Source organism: Cydia strobilella, chromosome 16 (genome assembly GCF_947568885.1).
Source record: "Cydia strobilella chromosome 16, ilCydStro3.1, whole genome shotgun sequence".
In the NCBI taxonomy this organism is placed as follows: Eukaryota; Metazoa; Arthropoda; class Insecta; order Lepidoptera; family Tortricidae; genus Cydia; species Cydia strobilella.
The window spans coordinates 16807886-16835100 of NC_086056.1; the positions used below are offsets into that span (position 1 = coordinate 16807886).

At 42.1% G+C, this 27215-nt stretch overlaps 1 protein-coding gene across 1 annotated transcript; it reads left to right on the top strand.

Moving 5' to 3' along the window:
* The first annotated feature begins 3387 nt into the window (after positions 1-3387).
* Positions 3388-26375, top strand: LOC134748283 (protein jagged-1a). Its single transcript, XM_063683016.1, has 14 exons — positions 3388-3743; positions 17270-17560; positions 17845-18160; positions 18248-18308; positions 18432-18916; positions 19081-19457; positions 20002-20128; positions 20831-20959; positions 21174-21287; positions 21378-21473; positions 21559-22071; positions 22396-22640; positions 22800-23162; positions 25514-26375. The coding sequence occupies exons 1-14, from the start codon at positions 3645-3647 to the stop codon at positions 26105-26107; spliced, it is 3810 nt and encodes a 1269-aa protein (XP_063539086.1). The 5' UTR covers positions 3388-3644; the 3' UTR covers positions 26108-26375.
* The last annotated feature ends 840 nt before the right edge of the window (positions 26376-27215 follow it).

The window sequence follows — 27215 nt, forward strand, 5'->3', positions numbered from 1 at the left end:
GACCTCTGCTACAGGAAATAAAGTAACATCATCGGCAGGAAATACTGCATAATACTTACCCTCTGAGATAGGCCGATCCGTGCGCAGTGCGCACTGCGCAGTCCCGACCTTCGTCGCCGCTCACCGGCCGAGCCCGCTCGCTGCTATCCTGTTCCGTTGAGATTGCAGCAGCATGCTCCCTATTATTACACTAAACGAAGGAAAAATAGGGGAATTACTTCGTGTATAAGCGAATTTTGGCATAGTTATAGGTAAAGGTGCCTTACACAACATACTGAGAATACTGATGGATGGGGGTTGCGCTAACGGGTAGGGGGGGTTTAAAGGTAATTTTTTTTGTTATAGTATATACTGAAAGTCAGTAATCCGGCGTAACTGGAAAAACCCAAAAATATCAGATAGCTATTTTAGCACGTCGCAGTCGCTCTTATAATGTTTAGGACAATTAAGAGCAATATGGTCATTCCAAGTTCTCGAGTGACAAATAGATCAACGCGTCTTTCTTTATAATAAGTACCTATGTTTTGCGATAGTACACCTTTTGGATGTACTCATAATGTTCGGGAAATAACAAAATCAAAGTGACGCGACACAAACGTTAATTTTGTTGTCTAAATATTTTTTTCATTTTTTTTTATTAAGCAACAAACAGTCTTATAAAACAGATGAGTTTATAAAGTAACATTTTTCTAGTAATAGACCTATAGTAGTTTCCTATATGTAAACGAATATTAATAAAAACTTATTACTAAGTACCATCTCTCTCTCATCAGAGAGAGATGGAACCGTTTTGAGGAGGCCTATACCCAAACAGGGGTTCTTGCAACAGAACCATATTAATAAAAATAAAAATAACTAATGTATATACACAAACAATTAGAGTAATGAAGCATTTTTTTATAAAGTAAAAATTGTATATAGAAGTTAAAACAAAAATAAGAAAAATATACTATCATTAGAAAATAGTAATACTTAAATAACTAACATGAAAACTGTAATCTTAAGTGCAAGCAAGGAATAAAAGGCTTTTTTATTTTATTTTTATTTATTACTAAGTACAAATGACATGCATATTGTACATATAGTCCGACAAGAAATTGTAGAAGAAGAAGGTGGCAACCATTTAGTACGTTTTTTTTTTAATTTTTTTTTGTTAATTTTTTTTTAATTTCTACTATTTCATGCCGCACCACATGTGTGACGAGATATATGACGAAATCTTAAATTTAGAATCTAGTAATAATTGTCACGTTGTAAATATTTATCTTAATTCTAATAAAACATTTGATTCTGATTCAAACATTTGATTTGATTCTAATTCAGTAATAAGTATTTATCATGCAAATTCCTTAGCATTCGCATTTGGCCAGCAACAAGTTGTGTCGATACAGATACACTCAGCAGCCGCGACTAATTATATGCATAATTAATTATCCCATATAAAAAGAACGACTTAAAAACTAAATTGACTTGAATATGCAAACCCCAATAAACCAGACTCCATTAGACGGGGATCAATTAATTATAATTAGGGTGAAACTCAATCAGTCAAAACGAAGAGAAGTGGCATCCGATCCGATCCGTTAGACTCTAACAACTGTTCAAGTGCTCTAACGGTTCGAGCACTTGAACATCTCGAGTTGTTTTTGTTCAATCGCTTACTCATTTTTAGGGCGAGTCTCTCTAATAGGGAAAGGGAATCAATTCGAGTAATAGAGACTTGGTTTTTTTTCTAAATGCTGTAAAATATCAATTTCACTTAAAATTATTTTAGTTTCAAGTCAAAGCTTAATTTCGGTCCAAGTCTGTGCATATGTATGTTTGTGTAACTCTCTTGAGTTTGACTGCAAAAAGAGTATCGAACTGAAATAAAATAATAGGTATACTGGTCTTTTAGTAGTTTTATATGTTTTATTATTTATGTGTTTATTTTTAAATTTATTTAGGGGTTAAGATTTAATTTAGTTTTATTTTTAGGTTAATTTAGTTCATATGTTATCTTATATACCTAAGTAAGTATATATAAGCATTTTGAATGATTCACGGTTATAGTCAATAGTCAATATAATCTTTATTCAAATAGGCCTAGTTAGTTTCACTAGACTTATATTGACCGGGATTTAGACCTCACAAACAATACAAAAGGTAATCACTTCTTTTCTAGAGCCAGGCTTCTAACTCTACGTTTTGTTACATACAGAATAATTTATAGTGAATACATTTTTCACCTTACGCCCATGTGACAGTAGCGAAACGGCCAAGCCACATATTTCGACTAAAAGGTGTAGAGTTTGTGAAGTTAGGGCCTGTAGAGTTAGAAGCTTGGCTCTACAAAAGATCTGATAACTTTTTGACAGTGCGAGCCTTATGGTTTCGTCTTGGCAACATTTTACATGAAATGTTTTTGGTGGGATTCAGAATTACCCGAATACACCATCTATAAGTACCTAAATCCTTGCTATTTGTTGAAAGTGTTGAAACTGTTATTGTGACAGCATTTGTAAGGAAATGTTCAAAGTCGTTCACACAGCCGAGCGTCTATGTGGAAAAGCCGTCTAGCCGTGTGACGTGTGGCGTGTAAACGATTTTTAACGTTTCCACACAGATTTGCTGTCACTTCGGTATTCGATAAAACCCCGTAATTATACGGTATAGTATACGGAAAAATTAACGCCGTAGCCATACCTATGTTGTGGTGGCCACCAGCGCCATGTCCATGGCGGCGGCCGTGGCCGTGGGTGACCGCAACACGCATCCCGTCAGGCATCGAGATAAATTGTAAAATTTACCCTCTGAGACCGATAGAGATCGTTATCGTTACCGACACCGACCAATACACATGAATGAGACTTATGAGATGCAAATTGTTAAGTGTAGAGCTCGTAAATTAAAAAGAAAATAACTACCGTATTACACAATTTATCGTAGGTGTATAGCTTTTATTTTATTACCCTTCAAAAATTTGTATAACTCAAATCTGTATACATAATAAATAAATACAAATACAAATACAAATAAATACAAACAGAAGATACGATTAACTAGAGCCCGTGTGAAAAAAGATATAGATGTTAATCAAATATTTACGGTATGGAAATTTTATAATATTCATGCTTTGACCTTAGTAACAAAATATGGGCCGACAGACCTGAAATAAAGATTTTCAATTTCAATTTCAATTAGTAAATTTGGGTTTTAAAGTAATTGTCAATATTTTTATCAAATAGCTACAAATAAAAAATCAGCCCAACAACCCGGAGCAACGGTCTCAAACTCTATCTGCATTCCATCTTGAAATTCGCGCAGAGCGCCGCCGCCCGCTGCGCCCGGGCAACGTCAATAAAAATAAATCAAATCAGTGCAGCGGGAGGGCGGGAGACTAGAGGCCCGGAGGCTCTCGGCCGCGGGGAGCAGGGGGCGGCTGCGGCGCGGGCTCAGTCCCTCGCCGAGTTCCGCGGCGCGCGCACGCCGACCTCAATCTTGCGCCGTCCGACCCATGCGCGCACACGCGCCCGCTCAGTGCTACAGTGACTACGAGTGCAGTGATAGAGTCTCGTGCCGCGGCGCCACGCGCGGCCAGAGCTGCGGTCGCCGGCTGGCGGCGGGCATGCGCCCGCGCCGGCAGCGCCGGGCGCCCGGCTGACATGCGCCGCGCCCGCGCCGCCGCCACGCCACCGCCCTTAGCGCCGGCGTCGGCGTGCGCCACCCCGCTGCTCTTGCTGCTCCTGCTCGCCCTAGTGCATGTACGTCATCCCACCCCGCCCCGTGCCGTACCTCTAGCTCTACTGCTCGCCTCGCCATAGCCCAGATACTTCACATACACACCTTAAGGACACATAAACTAACTCTCCAGAGACTGATGTCTTGTAAAATTTGAGATAGAAAGGATCACCCCTGTCTCTATGCGTCAGATAGGCAATACATAGTTCTTGCCCTGCCCAGTTCAATATGTTATGTATGTGTATGTATAGCTAGTACATCAGGTGCAGTTCTTCTCTTTTGCTCTAGGGCCCACTTGCATGGTGTACTAACCCGGGATTAAGCGGTTAAACCTTTAGCCAAGTGTCAAATTGTACTGGTAACCATGGTAACTCCAGGTTTGACCGGTTAACCCTGGGTTAGTGGAATAGTGCAAGTGGGCCTAGATATCAATGTTTATTCTCTAACTAGAGATAACATATTCCAATTAGAATCCAAAAGCCATCTGAAAACCCCCTTATATATATATATCGGAAAAAAACCATATCCATATAATATTGTCTTCGGTTACCGCGATAGTTACTCATGAAATAAAATTATGAAAACGTGTGAAACGTTCGAAACGTCGGGATGTATTATAAATTCAATATACGCGATATAATCCGTTTTCATAGTTTTATTTCATATCCATATAAATTAATACTATGCCCATTATATCAGAATTAAATTAGTTAAAGCATCCGAAAAGCCATCTGATAACTAATAAAACACCGGAAAAAACAAATTCCAACGAGTAAAAATAAATGTGGAGCGTTTGTCCTTGTCAGAGCATTCGATAAGTAATGCCTGTATACTGTAGAGTGTATAATACGAGCCGGCGCGAGGCGATTCGGCATTCAGCTCGCATCATTATGCAAATGTCTGTGGGAATCGCCGCGAGTCGAGGACGTGCATGTCGGCCCTAACACACTTCACGAGCCATGTGCGAAAGCTAGCCACATTGCTGATTGGAAAGTAATCTTTATATGCGGAAATTGCTGGCAGAAAAAGTAGCGATGCGCATCTGCGTAGTATCAGTACAAATGAGCATTGGTCGGTGGTGGCATTGACAGTTTCCGCTGGCCGCATCCGCTGAAGCGGCGTGATTATCGCATGAGTCTGCGCGTTATCTGCTGCTGGAGACCGCCTGCGCGCGCCGCGCCGCGTCGCACGCGCACGTGACGCGCACTCCGATGGGCTCCTCAAGTCACATCCCACAACCCGAACACGAATGCTCCATGAAATGGAACTCGAGACTATTTCTGTTTTCCCAGAGGTCGTTGCCTCCGTGACCCCTAAGCCAAGCCAAGCCAATTAACAAAGGTAATCAAAACAATAAAATCCTCCTTTTATAAAGAAGCCAGAGATCACGTTATTCATGTGAAGGCACCGTACCCGGTACCCGTACCCGTACCCGGTACCCGTACCGTGACCGTCACGATTACACTCTACTTAGCTTTACAATTTTACTATTTCAGTATCAACATTTTGTAAAGTTTTCTCATGCATTAGTGTTTTTGTAGATTATTTGTATCAAATCACTGTAACCATATTTACATACACATTAGCGGCGAGGTTCGTGTAATCAGATCGGCATTTATTTGTTTCTATGTTGATAAAAAGAGACTGGGACTCGAATTCCTGTTTGTATTTCACTAAACTTATGAACTCGTTTGTCAGATTACCTAACTTCGAATTTCTCCATTTTCTGCATGGTTATCAATCAAATTCATCCATCAACTTAAAATGTCACTTACCGAGAATAAAATAATCTTTCAAAAAATAAGAATAAGAATATAGATCATTTATTTCATCTAAAGGTTACAGACATACCAGCAGGGGTCTCTGCACTAGGCAACGACAGTATCGCGGGGAACCAATTACAATGTAAATATCAGAACTAGTTACAATTAAAGTCTAACATTTAGTAAGAAACTACTTACGACTAGTACTATCTAAACTAAAAACTAAGGCTAAATCTAGACACAATATTGAAACTAAATTTTGTCAAATATGAATAGAATAAAATATATTTTTCATTTCTCATGCTCTGAAAGAGGGTCATTGTTCTTCTAAAAGGTGTGCAGAATATGATACGTGTCTGCACTAGAGCATTTTACGTTCCAAGTACGATTTTTTTACGATAAGCAATTGAAATTAGAGTTTAAATGGATTTGTTATACAATTTTCATTCTGATATTTGACTCTCCATTCCATAAATAACGATACTTTTGCCTAAATTGTTAACTGAAAGTACCCTTAAGAAATACTATAAGAATTTATACATAGTCATGTTTTAAAAAAACACAATATGCATTTTACTTTCCTCGTATTCGAAATGAAAAGTAGAGTGTTTAACTCGGGTGAAAGGCATCATTTCAGCCTCGGACTATTGAAAATATCTCGGCACGAATGAGTGCCTTTCATCCCTTGGTTAACAATCTACTATATTTGTCTGTCTTCTGTCTCGGCGTAATTTTGTGAGTGACTTTGAAAAGTAATTTTTTCGCTTGCATTTGAGTGCAGTCCCTGAGATTACAGTTTATTTATTGCATTATATGTAGACGCCCTGATGCGTTCCCTAAAACGTTTGCCAAAAGCTGAATTTACTCCTGGAATGGGTAAATAGAAGACGCGTTTTTGTGATAATATATTATAGTCCTTTAATAATTTAGATAATTTATGTTTTTGTAAGCAAATTTTGTGTATAAAAAGTTGACGAACAGACAGAACTTTAGCTTGAGCTGCAAAGCTTATCGCTGCGAGCAAACAGATCAGTAGTTGGAAAACGGAAAGGTTATTTTTTGAACATTACTTTCAATACTGAACGTTCGCTCTTTCAATTTCTAGCATGGTAGTCTTTGCTGCACTGCCCTAAAGGGCAAATCAAAATATTTTTAGGACATGGACAACGCCAGCTGGGTGCTTTTGAATTCCCATAATAAGTAGGTAATTATTGTTTTCTACTTATTCCGCCCATAGTAAAATTTTACTTAAAATATTTGTTCAGGACATAGATATTACAACCCTAATATGAAAGCCCCGAATAAAAGTCCCTGTGATACGGTTCTTCTCAATAAAATTGTCTTTTTTTTTCCCAAATCAACATACCTAGTTGTCACAGAGACAGACAGCTCCATCCTTTACAATAATCATTTTGGTTGCTACTGTTGCTAGATGTAAAAGATAACGCGGTTAATTTTGACAAAAAATAAGTAGTTCTTGACATTTACAAGAAATAATCCAATAAGTGTAAACTTGTAAGCCATTACTCTTCCTGACACCTTAATGCCGCATATAATAAGTCGCTTCATTCAAATTAATGTACTTATTGAATGTTTGTCTGTCCACTTAGCTTTCATGCAGATTAGCATTACCTAATGCTTGTTTAGTTATTGCCTTGCATTAATCTGAAGCCTTTAAAAACCAGTAAGTACTATGGAGAGATGCTGTTGTGAAAGTCTAAAGACTCGGTTCGCTCAGCGATGAACAGGCAGTTGAATCTTTACATGTTTATTAAATAATTACAATTAGAATTAACTTTTCTAAGGCCCACTTGCACCATCCCACTTACCCGGGGTTAATCGGTTAAACCGTTAACCCATGCAGTGCCAAATTGTACTGGTAACGTTAGGAGGGCCTCTTCCCGCCGGCGCCCGACTTTACGCCGCCGGTAATGTCGATCCCCCTGGCGGAACCGGAGGGTCCGATGGAGATCCCCGGGATCTCTGATATCGAGATGATGAGGGTAGACATCCGCCTAAGGGGATGTAAAAAGGCTCCTGGGCCTGACGGGGTACCTGTCCTCCCTATCGTACTAAAGCATCTCGAAGACCGGTTTAGGGAACTATTTGATGATTGCCTGAAAGAGGGCCGGTTTCCGAGATGCTGGAAGGGGGGTAGGCTATGCGACTGTATTCTCCTTCCCATCCTCTGGTTAGAGGATGTACGGGAGGAGCGAGTCCCACATACCAACCCCCCAATGGGCTTCCCCGGCCCGGGGGGTGAGATGCGTAAATGCATTTACCCCTGTCAAAAAAAAAAGGTTAACCGTTTAACGCCGGGTTAGTGAACGATGCAAGTGGTGCTACCTCTCTACTCTGGTTACTACTGGTTAAACCTGGAGTTACTATGTTTACCAGTACTATTTGACACTGAGTTAACAGTTAACCGCTTAACCTCGGGTTAGTGAATGGTGTAAGTGGCCGTAAGAGAATTACAACATACAATTTTGACAACAAAATGTATGGATACCTGTTTTTTAACTTTTCAGAATAAAGAATAAATGAGCTAAATTGATTTTATAAAGTGAAATTCTCCACACTGTGTTTGTAAAGGCCAAAATTGTCAGAATAAATTACGTTATTTTAAATTTTTGTGCAAAAATTCTTATTATTTTGTATGAAAAGGTAAAACGATTATTTCAAAAAAGAATTCCTCGTCCCTAAATTATACGAAAATGATATATAACATGCCAAAGTTGTTAAGAGCAGACAGAGATTTAGCAGTTTTAGCACAGATCGGACCTGGGGAGCCGAGTCAAGCGGCATCGCCTGAGACAAAAGTGCATAGGTACTTCTCCATACATTTCTGCACTTACTTACCCCAGTTACATAGATTGGGATTCCCTATATTTTACCACTTACTTACTTCCTTACATGAAATCAGAAATCAGAAATTTTATTTGCTTAAAAACATGGTCAGTCAGTACAAGGTAGTATAACATCTCTAGGTTACATACTCGTAGGTATTAAATAAATTTCACATGATTTGTCAACAAAGACATGCAAATATTTACACTTATTCTAGTATGAATTATATTAACTAAACTATTATTTATTTTAACTATACCATAATCAATTTATTTATTTAGATACTTAGGTAATAGCTACGGGCAATTTCGTTTCTCTTAAGGTATTCGTTGACTGAGTAAAAACATCATGGCGAAAGTTTTCTTTTTAATTCCCTTAAGTACAACATTTTGAGATCATTCGGAAGAGCATTAAACAATCTTATGGCGATCGGATAGCAGCTGTTCATAAATAATTTATTTTTAACTCGAGCTTGGCTCACTAATTGGCTGGCGCGATAACCCAAAATGAGTCTTGGCCTCCAACACAAGAGCACGCCACTTGACTTTGCTCGGTGAAGAGCGATATCACGCCAGCTTTCGCCGAAGCCGAGCTCACGGAGATCTGCCTCCACTCTATCCACCCAACGATATTTAGGATACCCAACAGGACGGCGTCCAGTTGGTCGACCCAAGTAGGCCCCTTGGGCTGCCCGATCTTCACCCATCCTTTCGAGGTGACCAAGCTAGCGGAGACGATGCGTTTTGGTCTCACCTATTATATTCGGCACGGCTATTAGCTGTTCTATTTCGGCATTCTTACGGATCCTCCAACTGCCATCGTCTCTTTTGACGGATCCCAGAATCTTCCTTAGCACCTTACGTTCTGTGACTAGAAGGCTGTTCTCCTCCCCGAGTGTGAGTGTCCAAGCTTCACACCCTTACATCAGGGTGGGGCGGATCACGGCACGGTCTTGTAGATCCGTAGCTTAGTGCGTCTACTAAGAAGCTTAGCCCCCAACAACTTATGGAGCGCAACACTGCAGCGCAAGGTGTTTTGAGTTCGGATGTTGGTTTCGTTCACCCTTGTATGTGAATCAGTGACAGTGCATCCAAGGTATTTAAACTTGGACACTCCCCTTCTACGTGATTTCACCCATTCGTCATTATAAATATTAAAAAAATAAAGGCATCTAATATTGTTACGGTTTTAACACCCCCTGGCACTGATTAAAATAGCCGACTTGGTTTCACATTACATCTCAAAACTTTTTTGTAGTAGAAGAACTGCGTTGCGAGACTTGCATCTTTTTACTTTTTACATGTAATGTTTTTGATGGGATAACTTTAACATTGTCTTTTTTAAATATTCCTTGATATTATCAAACATTTTTATGCCCTACATTTTGCATACAAAGGGTCTAGCACTAGCAGGCTAAGCTAACAAGAGTGGCCCCCACGAGGGATCTGGTTATACTTTTAGGTGGAGTAGTGGCAGGACCTAAAAACACTGTATGCCTAATATCAGCCTTCGATCTTTTTTTGTTTCAGATTTATTCACGAAAATGTTAAAAAATCAAGGTAATTTTTAAACTGTAATTATAGCTAAACCAAGAACGCAGGGGAACCAAATAAAATCAGAATTGAGGAGGATATAATGTGGTTACTAATCCATATTTGTACAGACCTTCATGTCCTTAAACTTAGATGAAAAAAAAACTGGTTTTTCTTTTCGCTTAATTTTTTTGCCACTTCTCGCGGAGACACAACTACCTAAAAAATTACGTGACAATCCACAATTGTCAACTACGTATATAAATAAAAACTTTCGAAAACATTTTCAAATATAATGGTGCGTCAAGTCAACAAAAATAAATACAATACAGTGTTCTTAGGTCCTGCCACTACTCCACCTAAAAGTATAACCAAACCCCTCGTGGGGGCCACTCCTGTTAGCTTAGCCTGCTAGACCCTTTCATTAAGCACCACTACGTTGCATGCAGATAAGCTCTTGCTAGCTCTTAATCTAACTTGACTTCACTTTTTATGCATAAATTTGAGATATTTGTACATTTTTTGCAACATAATAAAATATAGGTTTCGGTCTTTATGTAAGAACGCTGTACGTTCCTATTCCTAGTTTCTTTTTTTTTCTCATTTCTATCTCATGTATTTCTGCTTTCTGGTTGTCTTTTCATTCATTAACGTCTCCGCAATATTTCAAAAATACAAAAACTTATCGATTGCAAAAATGTGTGCCTACGTTTTGTGGTGTTCAAGCTTTACGATGCTGTCTGTAGTACAGGACAGTCTGGAGTCGTTTACGATGCTGTCTGTAGTACAGGACAGTCTGGAGTCGTTTACGATGCTGTCTGTAGTACAGGACAGTCTGGAGTCGTTTTACCAGAGTATTTTTGGTCTAATCAAAATTGCTTAGAAGTTAAAAGCCGGCTGAACTTCAACTTAAAAGATAACATCTACATTTTAATAACCGTGAATACAAAACGTGAGGAACGTTGAATTGAAATGTTCCAATCCGACAGCTGCAAAATAAACATGTCTGAGACTGAGTAAGAGTAGTATAGGTAGACAGACACACGCTTTCTTATTTTATGACGTTATGTAATTATAATGATCGAAACAGGTACGAGAGTACCTGTGCCTGTGCCGCATACTCGTTTAACAGTTATACAAGTACATAATTAAAATACATGTTGATACGGAGTTGAACTATACTAACAGAAACACTTGAATGATGACCATTGATGAACGGTACTCGTACTTATCTCGTTGTTATATTATACGAGTAAGGTGTTGGAATGCTCCTTTAACTTTGTTAATGGAACATAATTCAGTCTGAATTATATTTTTACATCGTAAACATAGGTAATACTGAAACTTCTTGGAAAGGGCCACTTAGAGATATCATATTGCTAAATGAGGCTTATAAACTAATAATTAATTATAACTCGATACGTTTTTGAGATATGTTTTATTTTAGGGTTCCGTGCCTCAAAATCAAAGATAGATATAGATGGATACAGTCTAAGGAAAAAACGTGCCTCGAAAATCACGAAAATTTGATTCTCGATCATATGGCGCCACTACCCACGCCTACTCTCGTATAGAGGGCGTTGACGGTATCGTTTGTTATTTAACAATTTTAACACATATCAGTGAAAGAATGGGTCAAAATCATATATAAATAATTAATGCAAATAAAAAAAACATTTATCCATACTTAAATACATTTTATCGTATTTTTATAAATCTTCATTTTTAGTTTTAAAGTGTCTCGATAGATGGCAGTGAATTTACTGTGGTTACAAAATTTACTATGACAGTACCGCTCTATCCTATTATATCCTCATTGCTCAAAAGGAAAAAACGGAACCCTTATAGGATCACTCGTGCGTCTGTCTGTCTGTCTGTCACAGCCTATTTTCTCCGAAACTACTAGACCAATTAAGTTGAAATTTGGTACACATAATGTAAGTTTGTGAGCTAAAGACAGACATGTAACGTAAACAAATGACTTTTTAACATTGGGGCCACTTTTGGGAGGTAAGTATATGACAACTTTTAAAAATAAAGTTTTTAAAACTATATCGTGTTACATATTAAATGAAAGAGCTCATTGTGAGAATCACAAGTATATTTTTTTGTAATTTTAAAATAATTAATTTAGAAGTTATTTAAGAAAATAGCCAAAAAATCAACCTATAGAGTGCCTATAGATGACAGGAAAACCTATTAGAAATGTGCAGTCAAGCGTGAATCGGACTTGATTATTTAGTTTATGATCCGACCCCTACGGGTTTTTAGACGTTTTACGTTTCACATAAAAAAATACATTGAAAAGAATTCGATTCGAACATTTCGAATTTTGGCAATAACAACTTACCTACTTTGAACACAAAATTTCCCATTCCCATTTCCTCAAAATAATTTAATTATTCCTAATTATGTACTTAATGAGTAAAAATTTTGAAAGTTTAAATCAGTGTTATGTACTTTGTAGTTCAGGCGATTTTCCGCAACTCGACGACTGGCGCCTATTTTGCGTGACATGGGGGGTGGGCTAGTCCTGTCAGCCCAGCTCCTCGAAGAATCCTATCAAACCCTTGATGTTCGGGGAGGTCTCTCGGGGATCCGAGATGTTTAGCCCTGTATGGGGCCACTCCGCTGCACTCCAGCACCACGTGAGAGGCTGTTTCTTCTGTCTCCATGCATCCTCTGCACAGGGGACTGCCTGTGACGCCTGTGATAAAAAGATGTTTGTTAAATAGTCCATGACCGTTATGACACTGGTTACCATGCTCAGTCGGGTCTTCTCTAGTTGATGGAGCACCCTTGTGAGCTTTCCGTTGATGCCTGATGGCATGGCTTGTTTGGTCTGTCTGCATCCTGTCTGGTTTAGCCAATGTTCTCTATGTGTAGTTTCCCTGTACGTGCCAGCAGCATTGAGCGTGCCTTGCTAAACGCGCGGTATCGGGGGGATCGGTTCTGGGCCAATCGCTCCCGCACTCGATCCTTGCCTGGCACGCTCGTCAGCAGCATCGTTGCCTCAGGATGTCGGGATCCACTGTGTCCTTTGATCCATTGTAGGGTGATCTTATTGTTATGTTATGACATATATACCTCCATTAGTCGTTCGTGGCATTCGTGGATAAGCGTGGCATGCCTGCTCTACTGTCGGATAGTATGCGGATAGAGGATGGAATTATGTACTAATATTATGAATGCCAAAGGAACTCTGTCTGTCTGTCTGTTACCTCTTCACGCTTAAACCGCAGAACTGATTTAGATGAAATTTGGTATGGAGATAGTTTTAGGTCCGAGGAATGACATGCGATATGGGATAGTTTTTATTTATCAATCATTATCATCATCCTACGCAGACGAAGCCGCGGGCAGAAGCTTTTAAATTTATAAGCCTAAGTAGTGGTGGCATTAGCCACATACGTGGACACCGCGTCGCTAGTGTAAATAAATGCCTACCTAATATTTCAATTAATAATAAGTAAGTAAATGTTGAATAATATAACAGAGGGGCTACCTGAGGTTTTCATCGATTTTTGACAAGTTTTGAATCGTATCTCCTACTTTTGCACTACATATAGAATTTTAAGACAAGCGGCTATCGGTTCTTCAATCTTTTATCTCCATTTTTGTCTACCGGATTGTGAAAAAAATTAATACTTATTTATTTATGATTGTTTTAAACGTTGTCTAAAAAACACTTTTTTCGTATCTCGATTGCTGTGAAAGATCTTACTTATACGAAATCTACATATTTGGGTTCGTCTTAGACGTCTCTAAAAATTTGTCTAAGGTTTTAATTTTAAACTAATTAACACAAAAGTTATGGCCAGAAAACCAGTTTTTTGGCCTAAAATTGTTCAACTTTGATGCTAAATATTTCGAAAACAATGAACTTTGAAGTAAATATGGGATACTATATTGCTAAAATCCGTTGCTGTTAATATGATAAGCTACAAAAAACATTAGAAAACTAAGGGATTCAAATCGAAGGTCATTGGGGCATGGGATCCCCTTAATCTCATTTACCGTATACGTGTTCGCGTTCACGCCTGAACGGCGTTGTTGGTAAACAAAGCCGGCGTGGGCGGCGGCGGCGGTGGCGGCGCGGGAGAGGCGGAGCGGCGGCGGCGTGGGCGTGCCGCGCGCCGGGCGGGGCGCGCCGACCCCGTGCGCCCCGCCCCGCCCACCACACGCGCCGCCGCCGTGAAACACTATTCGATGGGACTAGGAAGCAAAAAGAGATTACAAATCAATTATACTATTGATCTAAGTATATAAGTACGTGCGATAACGTCAAATACATGAAAACTCGGGTTACAAATAGACCTCTCAACACACTTGCTTGTAACGTGTAACTCATTAAACCGTTTTTAGGCTCATAATCCTAGATATTAAAAACGCGTGCTTTTTCATTATATTATAGCACTCGTGTGTAAAGAATGATAATCCGACTGACTTAAGAAGGTAACTGATTTCTAATACTACGTTATGGAAACGGAGCCTTCTTAAATTGGTCGAGTAGATTTTACCACGCGGACTTGCAGGCGCCGGTGCCCCGCCGACCGCCTGCCGCAGCCCGGCTGGCCCGTCATCGGTGGGGCGAGGGGCGACAGGCAGTATGACAGATTTTAGACTTTTACTAACTTTTTTAACAATTAAAATTTGATTAATATGAAAGTTTCTTTTTTTTCTCACAAGTGTGTCGGAAAACGTCGTATGAATCGCGTGTGCATTGGTCATTACACACATCGGCTTTCTTATTGCGCGCTCGCTTACAGCTCGCGAGCACAATATCGCCTCGTGTATAATGACCAACGTAGCACACTTGTATCACAATGTAGGTACTATTATTAAATTTAATAAAAGAACTTAGGTTTATCATCTAACAAGAAAACAATAACGATATTAGCCACCGGCACCGTGTAGGTAGTAGGTACAGGCCCCCAACCTCCAATAGATCCCATAAAAAGTTAACCGCACAATTTACAATTGTTTTCCGGCCGAGCTCTAGAATAAAACAAGATAAATAATAAAATAATACATATCAAATCATTATTTGGTAGGCACGTACTGAGTAAATAAAATGTCGACGTTGAGTTAAATTGTATACAGTTTGCAGTTACTTAATAAGCTCGTTGAAGTCTTTTGTAGGGAATCGACATTCAACAAAACATTTACATTTTTCCTAAAGATGTTTGGAGGTGAGTAGAAGTATTTTACTATTGTGTATATTTTTATTTATAGGTATATATATTTTATAAATAGCTGTAATCCAAACACCGAATTTACTAAAAATCGCGCGAACTTGCGATAATCGCGTTGTCGCCTTGTATTAGGACGACCCCTTACATCACAATGGAACGAATTAAATCCTTACGAAGTTAACTTAGTAGGTAGGCTTTAATTAAGTATGTAGGTACCTACATACTTACATACTAACATTTTTTCGTATACATAATACATAATTCTTTATTGCAACCATGGTACAGTATAGATGTAAATTATAATATACAATGTCTCACATGGACCCTGTAAGGGCACAGCATATCAATAGCTTACTCACAACATATTATTATTATATTGTATTGTATGTATCAAATTATTAATTAATCTAAAAAAAATATCAGGTCATAAAACAATTCTTATAATTACACATGAGATCATTAATAAATGTATTATAATAAATAAATTATTGTACAATATTCATATTATATTTTTTTTAGGGTTCCGTACCTCAAAAGGAAAGAACGGAACCCTTATAGGATCACTCGTGCGTCTGTCTGTCTGTCCGTCTGTCACAGGCTATTTTCTCCGAAACTAGTGGACCAATTTAGTTTAAAGTTGTTACACATATGTAAGTTTGTGACCCAAATACAGACATGTTACGTTAAGAAATGAAATTTAGACATGGGGGCCACTTTTGGGGGGTAAATGAGAAAATTAAAAAATAATGTTTTTCAAACTATATCGTGTTACATATCAAATAAAAGAGCTCATTGTTAGAATCTCAAATATTTTTTTTTTATAATTTTAGGATATACAGTTTAGAAGTTATTCAAGAAAATAGGCAAAAAATGACCCTTTACTCCGAAACTACTGGGTCTAAAATTTTGAAAAAAATACACAAAATAGTTCTTTACCTATATTTATATCACCGGAAACCTATTAAAATGTGCAGTCAATCGTGGTCGGACTTAATTACTTAGTTTTTGGTCCGACCCCTACGGGATTTTAAAGACGTTTCACATAAAATAGTAGATTGTGTCACAAGGGAGCAAAATGACATATTTACGGCGAGGGCGTACAATTGAATCCTAAACGAAGCGAAGGATTCTATAATAGAATCCTGAGCGTAGCGAGGGATTCTAACATAGAATCCTGAGCGTAGTGAGGGATTCAAGTGTTAACGCCCAAGGTGAAAATAATTTTGCTACCATGTGACACATACTGCTTTTCACATCACCTATGAGGAAATTACATACACACATTAGGTTTCAAAACATTATTATTTTAAGCAAAGATCGATACGGACAAAGTGCCAAAAATATGTGTACACGACCTTAGTATAGGTACATACTTCTGGCACTTTGTCCGTATCGATATTTTCAGACGTGACTGTAGTGACTAATTAAAAGTACCTACAGCTCATAATTATGTACCTAATATATTTTTAAAAACAGCAGCAAACAACTAAAATGATACAATGAAAATCAAGTACATTATTTTTGTAGATTTTTCTAATAACAAATTAGCTCTTACCCCTTTAAACCAAATCTTCGGAAGAACACTATGAAGACTGATATCACTTATATTTATTATTATTAGTGTCGTTACCGGGATGCTGCTTAAAACATCTGACACAGATGAAAAGGCCTATTATTATTGATTTAAACTAAGTATTTACTAATTTATACAGAATACAGAACCGCATAATGCTTTGTGAAACATTTGTACATTTTTTTTTAAATTTAAACTTTTTAAATTGCATAGACAAGTATGGCTGCGTTTAATATATTATAATTATACACATCTTCATTCATACTCACATCGTAGAACGTAGTGTACCTATACTTAACCTACTAATTGAAGGAACTGCAAACGTAACTTTGTTATTGCATTTATTTATATAGGATTACAAACTTACTTGTGCAGTTATTAAATGTTTAAACGTGATTGGTATTGCAGTATTTTTAAGTTTTTAGTGGCCTAATAAGCTAAAAACTAATAACGTTTCAAGTTTGGAGCTTGTGGGTGAGTGTGTCAGTGACAGTGGCAATAGCAAGGGGTCGTAATTGAATTAGATCACATTTTATTAATTTATGTTAATTTCTTTCAATATAAACGGTTCAAACATTGTGCATATGCCTTCTCATCCTCATGCAGGCTTACTGAGCTATAATATATGTTGTATTACAGACGACGGCGGGCGCTGGCGTGTTCGAGCTGCAGATCCTGGAGTTCAGCAACTACCGGCTGCAGCTGGCGAGCGGCGCATGCTGCGGCGGCGGCGCGGGCGGTGTAGCCGGAGCGGCGTGCGCCGCACCGTGCCGCACGCGCTTCTCGCTGTGCCTCAAGGAGTACCAGTCGGCGGCCGCCCCCGGCGCCTGCTCCTTCGGCCGCGCCGCCTCGCCCGTGCTCGGCACCGACTCTTTCACGCTCGCCGAGCCGCTCTACACGCTCGCGCTACCCTTTTCTTTTCGGTGGACGGTTAGTATACACATCTTTATGTTATTTTTTATTTTTTTTTATTTAGAAACAAACAGTCTTATAAAATAATTTATTACAATGTAGACCTATAGTTTCCTGTATGTAAATTTTTAATAACATTTTTAAAATAATTTTATACAGTAATATAATTTTTAGATTCGTCAATAACTATTTACACCTCACCAGTTAGCTTAGATGAGATTCAACTTTGACGTGTAGGTGTAACTACGTACTTTGACTGGCTAATGTAATTTTTTTCTGACGCGTCACACTTGTATATGCAGCGCTCGTTCACGCTGATCCTTCAAGCGTACGACGACTACAACTACACAACGGCGGAGGGCACGGAGTCGGGGCTGATCGTGGAGGCGTGGTGGTCGGGCATCGTGGAGCCGGGCGCGGCGTGGCACGCGCTGCGGCACGCAGGCTCGGCGGCCGGCGTGGCATACCGCGTGCGCGTGTCCTGCGCTCCCAACTACTACAACACCACGTGCACCACCTTCTGCCGCGCGCGCGACGACAAGTTCGGCCACTACGCCTGCGACGACACCGGCGCCAAACGCTGCCTGCCCGGCTGGCGCGGGGACAACTGCGAGCAGCGTACGTATACAATCACACCTATTGACCTTTAGATAATTGCTCTCTCGGTTTGCTGCTTCTTTACTCACCTCGGTGTCTTTGTTGCAGCTGTATGCAAAGAGGGCTGTCATCCAACTCACGGCCGCTGTGATCGCCCCGGAGATTGCGAGTAAGTTTTCCATTGCGATAATTGTTTTAGTAGATTATGTACGTACGTCTCATATATTACCTTATAATCGCTTTAATTTGTTGCGGATTGACTAAAAAGTCTACAAAGGATGTGTATTGACAGCTGCCGGCCCGGATGGCGCGGCGCACTGTGCTCACAATGTCAGCCTTACCCGGGCTGCAAGCACGGCTACTGCAACGGCTCCTCCTGGGACTGCACGTGCGACACCAACTGGGGCGGCATCCTGTGCGACCAGGACCTCAACTACTGCGGCACCCACGAGCCCTGCCAGCACGGCGGTACCTGCGAAAACACAGCTCCCGATCAATACCTGTGCACCTGCGCCGAGGGGTTCTCCGGGGCGGATTGCGAACGGGTGGACAACCCATGCGCGCCGCAGCCGTGCGCGCACGGAGCGTGCTCGCTGCGCGCGGCACCGCCCGGCTTCAGCTGCGCGTGCGCGGCGGGCTGGGGCGGCGCGCTGTGCGACCAGGACGTGGACGACTGCGCCAGCCAGCCCTGCGCGCACGGCGCCACCTGCCGCGACCGCCTCAACGGCTTCGACTGCGAGTGCGCGCCCGGCTGGACCGGACCAACTTGCACCGAAGGTAATGCTCCTCTGTTTATTCAACCAGATGCTTCGTATAATTATTCCAAGAAACTTATTTATTTGCTTAGCAGTAAAGTCACGTATAAATAAATATCAAATTACATTTAGTCGCTGTTTCTCAGCATCGGCCATCCTCCATACCTACGTATATTGTATCCACAGACGTCGACGAGTGCGCAGTGACCTCCGAGCGTGAAGGCGCGGAGGGCACGGAGGGCTCGCTGGGTCCGTGCGTGAACGCGGCGACGTGCAGCAACACACCGGGCGGCTACCTGTGCAGCTGCCTGGCCGGCTGGACGGGCCGCGACTGCGAGTCCAACGTCGACGACTGCACGGGCCAGTGCCTCAACGGAGCCACTTGTATAGACCTCGTGGACGACTTCCACTGCGCGTGCGCGGCAGGGTACGCGGGCCGCACCTGCGAGCGCGACGTGGACGACTGCGCGCCGCGCCCGTGCCGCAACGGCGGTGAGTGCGTCGACCTGCTCGACGCCTATCGCTGCATCTGCCCCGTCGGCTTCTCCGGCGTCGACTGCGAGGTGAGCGTCAGCCCATGAAGGACTGCTTTGCTAACCCTTCATCGTCATTAATTACCTTCAGTGCCGGATTAAGCCAGCGCGGGGCCTGTAGCAAATTCTGTCATGGGGCTAATGGATTGTTTTAATTATGTCGAACGAACTGAAACTTGGGTTTTTACGGCCACAATGCGTAGGTGCGCAGCCCCCAGACGCGCTGGGCCCGTGGCATTTGCCACGTGGCTAATCCGCCACTGTCACCTTTATCTACCCTCATATTGCCTTTTAATATTTAACTAATCTGGCAATATTTTTCTATCTTGTATAACTACATATTTTACTTGACTAATCGTAATTTAACTTTCACCATTCAGGGTTGCACTAACACACTAACGAGTCTTCTGCTTTTTTAGCTGTCCTCCTGCTTTGGAAGGTATTGTCCGGTAAGTGATTATAAAATTATGAGTGCATGTGAGTTTTGTAAATGTTTCTGTGTTATGTATTCGAAATATCACTGTTTTCATTTCACAATAATAAGGTTTTCATTAATATTAATGGTCATATGCAGGATGACCGCGACCACTGCGCGGGTTCGCCGTGCGCCAACGGCGCGCCGTGCTATACCGCGCAGAGCGACTACTACTGTCACTGCGCGCCGGGCTGGACCGGCAAGAACTGCACGCAGTACCGCGACCGTGAGTACTCGCAATCACTTCAACATACTCCTAATACCTGGGCTTATTCTTTAATCCTTAACAGTCATCTTTAAGTGTCAGAACAAATATATACTAAAACAAGCTATATTAAAGTATTATTCGTGTTGTTTATTTGAGTGGAAAAAGCCAAAAAATTTAAATCTTTTTCGTGGATTTATTCGAATGAAATAACGAATAAATCATTTGTCATTTGAATCTCAGTATTGAACGTTAATAAGTAATAAGAATAATAAAACCTTTTTAGTATTCAGTTTATATACAATTTAATTGTTAACGCCCTGATACTCTTGCATCTTTTTTTTCATTATTGTTGTTATTGTTTTTGTTCTTGTTTGCACAAATAGCTCTGTTTTACTCTGTAGAAACTTTATTAAACATGATGTTAAAATATTTTCATTAAGCAAACTGTAAGTCTAGCTTTAAGAAAATTTCCAGTGTTATGTATAACTATAGAAGACTGTTTGTTTCTTAAATAAATAAATAAAATAAAAGAGTCGAATGATTTATCCGCGAATAAATCATTCGTGAATAAGAAAATCGTGAATTGTTGTTTATTCGAATGATTATTCCGATAAAAAATTATTCGAATGTTCGAGAGTGCCCGGAAAGCACCACAAAATCTCACAACTACGAACAATTAAATGCGGGCCAAAAGTGAAGGTACTTAATTGTTATTTTCAGGAGCAGCGGTAGAAAACGAGCCATGCGTGAACGGCGCGGCGTGCGAGCACGGGCAGTGTGTCCGCGCGCAGCCCGCGCCGCCGCGCTGCTCCTGCGCGCCCAACTACGCCGGACCCACCTGTCAGGAACGTAAGTATTAATATACCTACTACTTGATGTAATACTTACTATCATTTTATTGATGATCATCACCGATTTGGCGCTTCTGTTATAAGCTAATTTGCAGGAGACTTGCATATATTATTATCAATACTATCCCCCGATACTTATATGTAATATTTATCACACCAATACGCTCGCTGTACCTACTATCGTAGATTGTCATACTTGATAATTGTTGCAGGTGTGGAAGAATGTGTCACGGGCGGGTGCGGCGTCGGAGGCGCCTGCGTGGAGGTGGCAGGCGCACTGCGCTGCGTCTGCCGCGCCGGCTTCAGCGGCGCACACTGCGAACACGGTAACTATATATTACCCACCAGTGTTCACTAGCTTCTGAATCTGTCAACACATGTCGCTCAACAATACCTTACCTTACCTTAACTTTCAGAAGTCGACGAGTGCGTGGGCAACCCGTGTCGCAACAACGCCACTTGCATCGATGGCGTTGCAGACTTCACCTGCGTCTGCCGTGACGGATGGACCGGTGAGACATTCTACCTTCAATAGACGACTCCTACTTTGATTGCCGTTGTCGTTTAGGTCTTCATGCAGTATTATTTTGCGTACAGGAAAGACCTGTGCGATCCGCGTGGAAGATGGTACTCGCTGCGTAGACGGATCTTGCGGTAACGGTGGCACATGCGTGCGCGAGGCGGGCGGTTGGCGCTGCGCATGCCCCGCCGGCTGGGCGGGCGCCGCGTGCGAGACCTCGGTGCCCGCTGCGCTGCCGCCCGCGCCGGCGTGTGCGTGCGCGCACGGCGGTACGTGCACCGCCGCGGGCGCCGGCTGGGCGTGCGCGTGCGCGCCGGGCTGGACGGGCGTGCACTGCGAGCACGCGGCGGACGCGTGCGCGGCGGCGCCGTGCCGTAACGGCGGGCGCTGCGTGGGCGGACCGGGCTGGTGGACGTGCGAGTGCGTGGCGGGCTGGGCAGGCCCGGAGTGCAGCGCACGCGTACCTTCCACGCCGCCCGCTACGGACTGCAACCCCGCGTGCCCCGCGCCCGCCGCCTGCGTGCGCGACCCCGACCCAGACCGACCCGCACGGTGCGTCTGCCCCCGCGCTGCAAGACGCTGCCTAGAACGTAAGTTTTGCACTAAACTATCAAGCTGTCATTTACCGATTTCTTCTTAATCCTTTACCTACTTAATACGTTCTTAGGGTTCCGTACCCAAAGGGTAAAAACGGGACCCTATTTGGTACTAAGACTCCACTGTCCGTCAGTCTGTCTGTCTGTCTCATGAACCGTGTAATAGTTTAAATTTACACAAATAATGTATTTTTTTTGCCGCTATAACAAATACTAAAAAGTACGGAACCCTCGGTGCCCTCGGTGGTGGAGTCCGACTCGCACTTGTCCGGTTTTTTTTTCTTAGTTCTACTGCAACAAAAATTTCGGGGGTTACAGAAATCGCTGGTTTGGAGTTGGACGACGGTTTCTCCGAGTGGGGCGCGGACGAGGAGAGCGGCGAGGCGGGCGCGGGCGGGGGCGGCGGCGCTGGAGGAGGAGGGGCTTGCGGCGACGACAACGGCACCTGGTGGTGGGGCTGCAACGCGTGCTGGTGCCGCGCCGGCGCGCCCGTCTGCACGCGCCTCTGGTGCGGCCTGCCCGACTGCCTCGCGCCCGGCGCGCAGCCCTGCCGCACCGATGAGGTACTTTACTTACTTCAACTTATTTTTTTCTGTTTTTACTTATTATGGATCTAAGGAGATAATGAATGTACTTGTGTCAACAGTGCACGAAATTCTTTGCTTCTTGAATTAAAAAGTTTGTTCAAACTTTATTGTAATGTTTGTCTCTTGTGTTTTCAGGTGTGCGTCCCGGCGGCGCCGGCGCTGTGCCTACGGCCCGTGTGCGCGCCGCTGGGCGAGTGCCGGCGCGTGGCGGGGCGGCGCGTGGAGCCGCCCGCGCTGCCCGCGCCCGCCGCGTGCTGGCCCGGCGCGCGCCCCGCCGCCGCCGCCGCCGCCGCCGCGCCCGCCGGCTGCGCGCGCGTGTCGCTACAACTCGCAAGGGAGCGCCTCGCCCGCGGCGCGCACGTGGAGCGTGCTTGCGGCGCGCTGCGTCGCGCCCTCGCCGCCGCGCTGGCCGCGCGCGCTGACAACGCGCCGCCTCCGCCGCTGGTGTTACTCTGTGATCTCGCCGTCGACGACGACGACGCACTTGATCTCGCTATTGTAAGTATTCTCTCTCACTGATTTAAAAGCGCGAAGCCAACTTGTGACACCTACTCGTATGATGACCTGATATTTCAAAGTCCTTGAATTCATTCCTACGTCCGTATTAAGCATTTTCTCGTAATCAATTGAAATTTCACATCAATTTAAACTCCGCAACATTATTTACTGGAAACCTTTGCTTACAGATTCTACAAGCATACTTACTTACTGTAAAACTACCCAACTATACCTATATAGTCCGAAAGCTCCCAACTATGGTCCATACCTAATTAACTCGAATATCTTCGTTTATATGTGACTGTGGCTTTTATTCCAATATTGTATTTTTATGGCGAGATATTTATAAAAAAAAACCGGCCAAGTGCGAGTCGGACTCGCGTTCCAAGGGTTCCGTATATTACACAATTTAAACAATGTATTTTTTACGTGAAACGTGAGTGAAATGTCTTTAAAAACCCGTAGGGGTCGGATCAAAAACTAAGTAATTAAGTCCGACTCACGCTTGACTGCACATTTCTAATAGGTTTTCCGGTGATCTATAGGTAAAGATCTAGTTTGTGTATTTTTTTCGAAATTTTTGACCCAGTAGTTTCGGAGATAAAGGGGGAGGGGGAAATGGTCATTTTTTGCCTATTTTCTTGAATAACTTCTAAACTGTTTATCTTAAAATTATAAAAAAAAAATAGATATGAGATTCTTAAAATGAGCTCTTTCATTTGATATATAACACGATATAGTTTGACAAACTTTATTTTTTAATTTTTCCTTTCACCCCCCAAAAGTGGCCCCCGTGTTTAAAATTCATTTGTTTACGTTACATGTCCGTCTTTGGGTCACAAACTTACATATGTATATCAAATTTCAACTTAATTGGTCTAGTAGTTTCGGAGAAAATAGGCTGTGACAGACAGACAGACAGACAGACACGCACGAGTGATCCTATAAGGGTTCCGTTTTTTTCCTTTTGAGGTACGGAACCCTAAAAAACCGATCAAGTGCGAGTTAAACGAACTTTCAATTTTCTCATGTAAATATTAGAATCACGAAAGACTAGAAGTATACTAAGCGTAATTGCGTACAGCGCCATCTATAGGCAAATTGGCTAACTGTATGTATGTTGGTTTTTCAGGGATAACTCCTTATCATGAGAACCGATTTCAACAATTTTTGTTTTATTTGCAAGAAGATGTTTTTATTTTATTTATTTATTTAAGAAACAAACAGTCTTTTATAAAAGACATTTCCAGTGTTATGTATAACTATAGTTATACATAACACTGGAAATTTTCTTAAAGCTAGACACAGTTTCCTTAATGAAAATATTTTAACATCATGTTTAATAGAATTTCTACAGAGTAAAACAGAGCTATTTGTGCAAACAAGAACAAAAACAATAACAACAATAATGAAAAAAAAAAGCAAGAGTATCAGGGTGTTAACAATTAAATTGTATATAAACTGAATACTAAAAAGGTTTTGTTATTCTTATTACTTATTAACGTTCAATACTGAGATTTTTTCCTAATAGCGCCAAACTAATGATCTGGGTTATTACACTGCATAGATAGTGTTTTAAATCTATTAAGTTTCTCGCAGAAAATATCGAGATTCAGAAATTTTTTGAAGTACAACCTGCATGCCCTTCTAACAAAACTATTTTTCGCGTAAGCAGTCCGACTACGGGGGATGTAAAAGAGGGGCTTTTTCCTGCAAGCGCGTTCACAACGTCGAGGAACTCTGAAGGAAAGTGAATGTAATAAAAACGGAGAATCAATAATATTATTAATAATTTTATAAAGGGTTAGGATATCGGTACGTTCTCGGCGATAACTAAGGGATGTTATATTGTGTGCTCTCATTGCGGTGACGTAATCTGATTTTTTTTTTCTAATCCTGTATTCTATTGTCTTAGCAAACTTTTTTTGAACTCTCTCTATCCTATCACTATGTATTTTATACTGTGGGCTCCACACAGCGCTTACAAATTCCAAATGACTACGAACATAACTGTTGAACAGTACCTTATAAGTTAAAAGTCTCTTAAATGGTTTACCTACGCGTAATATAAATCCTAACTGCTTAAATGCTTTACTTAACATGTCATCAATGTGAGGTACAAAAGTGAGTTTTGAGTCCATTATGACACCGAGGTCTCGAATCTGGTGAACACGACCTAAATTTTTATTACAAAGTTTATAGTCAAAATTAATACTACTCCTTTTTCTGCTAAAACTTTTTAGACAATTCAAGTATAACAACGAAACATTTTAGACAATTCAAGTATAACAAACACCCTTAAATGGGCTTAGTTAGTTAATATATTGTAATAAGTAATAAAATCGTTTCAGTGGGTCGGAGAAGAAGAAAGTCTGGAGGGCGCATCGAGCGCCGTCGCGCTGGCCGCCGCAGTGCGCGCGCTGAGCGAGCTGGTGGCGCGGCGGCGGCTGGCGCACCACCCGCTGCTGGGCGCCGCGCTGCGCCTGCGCGTGCCGCATGCGCCGCCAGCGGCCGCCGCCTCCACCGGCGCGCCCGGCTTGCTCACGCTGGCGGCCGTCGTGCCCGTGCTGCTGCTGGCGGTGGCGGGGGGCGCCGCGTTCGCCGTGCGCCGCCGTCGCGCCGCCGCAGCCGAGCGTTCGCGCCGCTGCGACGAGGAGAAGTCCAACAACCTGCAGAACGAGGAGAATCTGCGGCGCTATGCGAACCCGCTGCGCGAGTCTCCGCGCGCGGTGGGCGCGGGCGGCGCGGTGCGCGCGGGTGAGCCGCTGCCGCGGGCGCACTCGCTGTACAAGGCGCAGAACGCGGACGCGCGCAACCACACGCCGCCGCGCGACAAGGAGCTGACGAAGCGCGCGCTGCCGCCCGACGCGCCGCCGCCGCCCGCGCCCGCGCCCGCGCCGGCCGCGCGCCATCCGCCGCCGGAGCGCCTCACGGTGCTGGTGTAGTGATACCTGCCGCCTGTTCTGTGGGCATGGTAGGCTCTAGCTGTAGGTAGAGTGAGAGAAGTGACCTCCCGCCGGGACCACGACTGCCGTTGATATTTATTGTGAACGAGTGATGTCGCGATTGTAAATATGTATTTTTGTAAATAATGTTAAAAGAGTGTATTGTGTATGTTTCGAAATGGATCGAAGAAAATTATATATTTTTGTAAAATAGAAGGTTGTATGTTGAAATAGAAAAATGTCGTTGCAATAAAATGCTACTGAGTTACACCTTTGTTTTATTTTTACGAGTATAATTGAGAGATGATAGCAAAAGGTGAATATGGACCTATTATAACTACTTACAACTAATTGTTTCACGTAGGTATCTTAGGGTCTCTTTTTAGGGTTCCGTACCCAAAGGGTAAAAACGGAACCCTATTACTAAGACTCCGTTGTCCGTCTGGCCGTCTGGCCGTCTGTCCGTCTGTCTGTCTGTCTGTCACCAGGCTGTAGCTCATCAACCGTGATAGCTAGGCAGTTGAAATTTTCACAGATGATGTATTTCTGTTGCCGCTATAACAACAAATACTAAAAAGTACGGAACCCTCGGTGCGAGAGTCCGACTCGCATTTGGCCGATTTTTTTAAGTTACCAACTTCTGTCCGAGTTAAGGACAAGAAGTCTGGGATAAAAGTACCTCACATCTTATAAAATATCATCATGGATCCAGGTTCTAAAATATCTGTGATCTTAATTCCATTAAAATCCGTCAGGACGTTCTTACGTGATTGAGAAACAAACATCCAAACTTTCACATTTACTTAATATTTCGAATAGTGTTCAGAACCGAAATATTTCATAGATGGCAGATGGCATTAGTAGACCTATCTGAAAAAAAATTTTTAAGATTTAAAAACGAATTCCGGAAAAACAATTGCTAATAAGACTAAAAATCTGTACAATGTTGTACTCTAGGATCTCGAAAGGGAGCAAGAATTAAACACCCGAGTTCATTACGAAACTGAAGTATGTTTATTCTAGCCAAATATCTCCACACAGTCATTATATCAATACAATAAGAATTACACTACTAAAATCTACGACAGACAAACGTTCGCTAGTTGCA